Here is a 6761-nt window from a genome sequence, read left to right on the forward strand (position 1 = left end):
ACGCTTGAAACGAGGAAATCTTGACCCTTTAATGTAGATAACATCAATAAGCCGTGAATTATCACCATATCCACAGAGGCTCCCTTTGGGGCTCGATCGCAAAGAACTTCCAAAGCACAACAAAACTCTGGCTTGGTATGTCTCGGTAGTTGTTGTAGATGCCTTATAAGAGCAACTATCCCCGTCATTTATATGTATGAAGACACTTGATCCTCTCCAACACCTGAATTCAACGTCTTAATAAGAGAGGATATATCAGGTGGATGATTCAAGTACTTAGGAGTAATTTCAAAGCGATATGGAACATAAGAGGAGAGTAGAGTAATCCGAGGATGATGCAGTGTTACCTGACAACTACTACCTGCTTAGAAGATAGGTGAGCAGTAAAGACTGTATCTGTCTCTTACCTTTCTCAACTTTCTCTGATGAAGTCTCCATTTTATACTCCGCCGGTGAAGATATAGATGAGGTTCAGAAACCTTCGAAGAAGCCGTATTCTGGTAGTTCACTGGAACGTATGAAATCGAGGCATAAAGGGTGACGGCTGGTACGGTGTAGCAGTATTCTTCTTTCAAATTCACATCTTGACCCATGATACAGCTTTAACACTTTGAGTTAGGCAGAACTTTGCCTCCTAGCCAGGGGCTTGACTATCGGTCAAGATTGATCTTTTTTGACGGTTCATACGAAGTGCGCCTGTAGAATCGGACTGGACGGTTCATACGAAGTGCGCCTATAGAATCGGACTCCAGCACCTGTGGATCAGGCAAAGCAGACATAAGTTTCAAAACATAGTACCAAAGCTGCACAATACTCAAACCAAGCATCATAATTCATATTTTATACCTGGAGACCATGGAGCGTAGTACGTCCATTATAACGAGAGTGGGAGATCGACGTTCTGTGCCATAGAGGACTCTGCATTGGTTGATCTATGAAGGGGCCCAGGGCTATCCAATAAGCTGTAGAGGGTACGCTTCCATCGCTAACATCCGCCCGCGGTATCTTGATTGGTGAGCGAGGTCGAGAAACGGAGGCCTTTTTGAGACCTCCTAGTAGCGCTTACAAGTAAAGATACCTATATCCGGGACGAGTTATTGGATGTATCTCCATCAGCCGAGACTTGATAGGTTCTGTTCAATGATCAGCGAGATCGACTTGATCTGGGAGCTCCGATAAGATTCGGGAAATGGAACTCACACAGCTGATTGCCTTGAGCTACTGGACGGGAACAGCCGTTGAGATATCACCGTTGTAATCTAGCAACCTCGCAGAACTGAGATGATCTTGTTCAGACTCCCGTGTATACTCTCACATCGAGGAGTCCTATAATTTCCCTACCTTACCGCACCTTACCTTCATCATTGGCTGAGTACATGTACGAAGATCGCGGGGCTATTCCGCATACGTCACAGCAGCGAACTGCGCATCAAAAGAATAAAAGTTGAAGTACCAGGTTGGAAGACACGCAACCAAATCAAGAACTGTTATGTTGGCTGTTGCACTAACTTGAAGCTTGCTCTAGAAGCCAATCTTGTGGCGCCGAAGCCAAATCGAAGGCCGTTATCAGATCTTGTCCATCTGTTAGCAGCATCTCTGTTTGCGAGGCCGTCGCGGAATCTCATGGATGCTGAGAGGGACAACACTGGCCAGCCTTGTTTTTCGCAATTTAACGTGCAGCTGTCCAATGGGAATCGAATCCTTCGCAAATGGCAGTGCTCGCTCACGTGGCTGTACCCCTTGCTGGCCGGAACTGTCTCCGACAAGTCGGTAGGTGGGCAGGTAGCTGTCTGCACACACTGCCACCCACCTTACCTTGCCTTATCTCTCCATCACCCCCCTTATCCATCTCCATCTCCATCTCCATCTCTCATCTCTGGTCTTCCGTCATTCGTTCGCCGTCCTCGATTCATCCTCCTCGATCTGTGGCAGAGCTTGAAGCTTTGGCCATGGCCGTCGGGCCGTGCTGAGCATCACCACGGCGCCTCGACGAATTGCGGCCTGCAGCTACAGCGCGATCAATCCTGCCACCGGCCACCTCCACGATAGCGAAAATCACCCGCCGCTCATCTTTGCATCTACAACTTCGGTGCAATTCGCAACCTCGCGGGCGTCTTCGTACGACAGACAACCGCCTGGCGATCGTAATCATACACTTCGAGAGATAGACACAACCTCACCCAACGACCCCTGAGAATGGAACGGCAATCGGAGAGACGGAGGGAGGGGTCCCAGGAACCTGCGGCCTCGGATTCCGATCTGAGGTACACGGGGGGTCAATTCGAAGAAGCCGATACCGAGCGCGGTGTCAGCTTCAGCGAATTGGCAGATACGACCCTATCCAGTTGGTCTCATCCGGAGGACAACGGCTCTTGCGGCGGCCTCAATGACGAGCCCATGGTGGATAAAGCATCAGGCCCCGAATCGTTAACGGACTCCTCCACCCAATCACAGGAGTGGAAGAACCCGCTTGATGTCGGTGATGGCGACCTTACCGCGGCGAACCAGACCGACCCATGGCGTCCTTTCCCACGATGGGCTCCGACGACTTCTACATATGCCAAGCAGGTGGCCTTTAGGTTTGCCATGCGAGTGTTTGACGCGCTATTTACATCCCCTGCAAAGGTCTCGGAAGGCACAGCTGCTCCGAGTGAGCAGACCGATCCTGGACATGCATCAATGCCAGGATATTCGCCAGCAGCATGCCCAGCCAACTGGACACGGCCGCCGCAAGATATCCGGACGGAGGAAGAACTGCCAGTTGCCCAGAATGCTGAGAACATGGCCGAGGTCCAAACGGTTTGCTCGGACCAAAGCTCTGTCGACACAAACCGCTCTCAAGACTATGTCTGGGAGTTTACCCGCCATCTCTACCAGCGAATCCGGCCCCTACTCACGGACGATACCGTGTCATCTGCACTAGACTTGCTACCCGACCTGCTGTCAGCGTTTGCTCTGCAAAAGGGCCAGGAGTCTCAGGCTCAAATAAACCAGGACATTCGGTACTTTGTCTACAAGCATCGGCTGTAAGTTCTTGATATGTCCTATTAGTCTCTTTATACCTGTGATTCTTGACGTCCTAACACGAGTGACATAGCATAATAGCACAGTTGTTGGGGGCTTTTTACGAGATCGAGAGACCCCCAATCGCAAATCCCATATCGGGCACAAGTCCCATGTCGGTGACCGAAAGAATCGGTTTGATATGGAATAAAGCATCACAAAAAGGCAACTCGTCAGCCACTGAGGAGTGCCCAGATCCTGTCGTTGATGCTGATGGCGAAGGCGACTTGCCCAGGGACTTTTCCCAGTATCGGGAAGCAATTACAGCTGGCCCGGCTTTCCAATGGCTTGTTGAAGAATTCAAGAGAGAGCTCAGTCCATCCTCAACTGGCCTACATACCATGGAGCGGATATCCAGCGATATCTTGAAGGGGTTGTCTAAAGACCAGAAGATTGGCAAGCGGCATCCCTCGAAACTATCGAAGCTGACATTTGATGTAGCATGCGACATCTTCGCATACATGGAGGAACAGGGATATGTAATGGATGCTGATGAGGCCCTACCCAGAGCAATTACGTTGACGGGTTCCAGCACCAACGCTCAAGCACTCACTATCAGGCAATACGTGTGTCAGACCTGGCCAACGATCAAATGCCATCTGGTGCAGGCTATCCAAGCCGCTTTACGGGTATACAAGGCTTCTGGATATGATGCCTCGAAACCGTTCCAAAACTCTTCCAAATGTAGGCTGAACATTTCTGCAGTTAAGCCGTGCTGAACCTGACAGTTACCTAGGTATTGTTGAAGGTGTCGGGACGGAGTTCAGAGTCTCCATTGGCGAGAAGATGATGAACGTTGAAGCGGTTGGAACCGCTCGATCGCTCGCAGATATTGGCGAGCAGCTTGGATGGCTGGCCACAACTCTCAGCTCCTCCCATCGGGAGCGCGTAATTTCGTTCTGTCATCCAGAAATCAGCGGATTCAGTGCGCATCTGAAAGAGGACGGCTTCGACAGCATTTTCATCTGCAGAATCAACACTGAAACAGAACAATTGTGGGACAACCCACCCGATATCAACGGCCAATGCTGGTATCATCTCTTCAACAACCCAGTCGTTGTTACCGGCTACCCGACCAAGCCAAGAATTGGTTCCATGGTTGAAGCCGGATTGGAGTTGCCCTTGGATATGATGGCAACTTTGTCAGAGTGCCAATTCCTGACGACATGGGAAGGAAGGACGGTGATCAAGGGTTTCTCGACTATGCTAATCCCCACAAAGGCGCAAGATAACATCATCTCTTGGCACTTACTCGTTGCCGAAGCCGACAAACGGCTGTCATACGCAGACGTTCGGGTTCAAAAGGGCATCTCGATTGCGCCGGAAAGACTCTCAAACTCCCGCCACGTCCTGGGATGGTGCGTGGAGGCTCAAAACGACATAGGTAAGGTGCCCCGGAAAGGCGACGAGCGGAATCATTCTCTAACGTAAGTGCTTTGAAGGGTCTCCCAATGCAAACTACAATATTGGATGGTCCGGCCTCCCGCTGGCTGAAAACGACGTTTCCTGGGGACCTGTTACGACCAGCCTCGGAGTCGGGGGCTTTTTCAAGCTCAGCTCGGATTTCGAAAGAGGCAACAGGGAGCGAATCATCTCTAGCTTTACCGACACTCACTATGGATTTCTCGTTCGACACATTGGGCAGCAACATTTCCTGCTATGGGACGTCGGTGAAGTGCACGGCTACCTTGACGATGGCTCCAGAGTGCACCTTCACCTCGTCAGAGCTTCATTATGGGAAGACCACAGAGAAAACCCAAACAGCTATTATAATGATCAGATCAGAAAACTCGACAACTTGGCTCTTCAGAAGCAAGATGCGGCCGGTGTTTTATTGGACGCTGGAAACCTAGACGCCGAAGCCGAGCGAAGAGACCCAGCATACTCCAGCCTGAACACGAGGATGCAACGCATTGGGTTTCTTATGGAGAAAGCCATTGACCAAGTGCATAAGGCAACAAACAGTCAGAGCACCTTAGTGGGCAAGCCAGTTCGCTTTTTGGAAGGATTCGACTTCATGGACGTGGCTACCCTCAGAAACCTGCACCTTCGCAGGCTGAAATTACCGTTTAGGGTACGATCCCGCCATGGGTGGACACATATTGTGCCGCATCTTCCTGTAGTCACGCTCTTTGGCAAACAGTTCGGGGAGCTCATCACGCCAGGGGCCAACAGCTTAACGAAGTCGTGCGATAAATGCGGATCCGTGGATAGACTACCTTCAGGGAGATATCTCTTGGCAGTGCCTGTCGACGTTCTGGAAGAGATACTCAGGATCCGCGGCAACAGGGACTCCCATCCCTGGCAGCTGATGAACGATATCTATTGGCAGCCTGGAGAAAACATCTTTGAGGACTGTAGGTGCACCGGCTCCGATAGAGGTGGGAACAAAGACGGTCGCGTTCAGGTGATTTATGAGGGAAAGCCTGAGAGCACGTCATTCTCGAAGTCAATCAAGCTAGAGGAAAGGGGTGCAGTCATTTTTGGTCACAGTTTCAGACTACCCTTCAGGTCGAGTCGCCCAGTTCTATCACACGACGGATCCTCTTCTTCGGACATCACCAGTGCATTGCAGAAGACAAACCAAGCTCCAGATATGACCGTCCCGGCAAAACAAGATGAGAACTTCGGTACCGATGAACCCCCGCTGTCTGACACCGCGAGCTTGACTACACGTAACACCGCCGGTTGGTCGAAAACAGAGAAAACAGAAGCATCGGGCTCGAACAATACTACTATCGAACAGCGGAATCAGGGATTAGCGCCGCCTTGTGCACAGACGAGTATCCCTCCTGCTTCTCCACCGCAGATTGAGCCGACTGAGCCAACAAAAGCTCCTCCACCGCAGACTGAGCCAAGTAAGCCAACAAAATCTCCTCGCAAAAGATCAGCAAAGAGGATGAAAGAGTTCTGCGCGTCGGTTTGGAAGAGGGTGAAAATGACCAAAGGCCGTAAAATGGATCAGGGGTGAGTTAGAAAGCGATTGACTGAAATGGAATATAGATAGTTATGAAAGATCACGACATATAGTACGGGTTTACGGGTAGAACAAACGATTTGAGTATACTAGGAGTTGGAAAAAAAAAAAAGCAATGTCGGAGTTTTTAGGGAACACAGGTTGGTATCAGGAAAATGAGGCTTGAGTTACAGCACGCCACGGTATCTTTTGATGGGAAATTGGATAAAGTACGTGGCTCTCAGGAGGAGATATTCTCTTAACTGTTGGTTGATCTATACAGTTTGTAATGATATCACTACAGCTTGGTGTTTTCTATTCTAATCACAATTGACTTGGCTTGTTCACCAATATTGGAAATCTCAGCCCAAAGGTTTGAATACCATGATTTCCCGGATAATGCAAATATGCTCATACCTTTTTTGCATTTTGACCAGCAGGCCGGCATGTAGACCATATTAGCATGTTAGATCGTCGCTTTGACGAAGAATTTAAGGGCATTGTACGGTGAGTGCTGCAGACCAGGTGTGTGAAGAGAGATCTGATGTCCATGGCCATAGAGTGTCCGGCGTCGATTCTCAATGAGGTGCGGGCCAGAGCATATATGTAGCTCGTCGAATTCAAAAATGGAAGCTTCGTCCTTGCGTAGAACAGTTTCAGGAGCTCCTTGTGTGAGCTGGAGATGAAGTATGCGGTATAGGGACCGGTAGCCAGAGCAGCCATGATGCCGCGGGATAGTAAC

General features: G+C 50.0%; 1 protein-coding gene across 1 annotated transcript; it reads left to right on the plus strand.

Annotated features, from left to right (window-relative positions):
* Window positions 1-2196: 2196 nt before the first annotated feature.
* On the plus strand, window positions 2197-6034 carry BBK36DRAFT_1177237 (hypothetical protein; the record flags this gene model as incomplete). Its single annotated transcript, XM_024896053.1, has 4 exons — window positions 2197-3026; window positions 3098-3747; window positions 3800-4447; window positions 4506-6034. The coding sequence occupies 4 exons, from the start codon at window positions 2197-2199 to the stop codon at window positions 6032-6034; spliced, it is 3657 nt and encodes a 1218-aa protein (XP_024748044.1).
* Window positions 6035-6761: the final 727 nt, after the last annotated feature.

The sequence above is a fragment of the Trichoderma citrinoviride genome (assembly GCF_003025115.1).
Source record: "Trichoderma citrinoviride strain TUCIM 6016 unplaced genomic scaffold BBK36scaffold_10, whole genome shotgun sequence".
Classification (NCBI taxonomy): domain Eukaryota; kingdom Fungi; phylum Ascomycota; class Sordariomycetes; order Hypocreales; family Hypocreaceae; genus Trichoderma; species Trichoderma citrinoviride.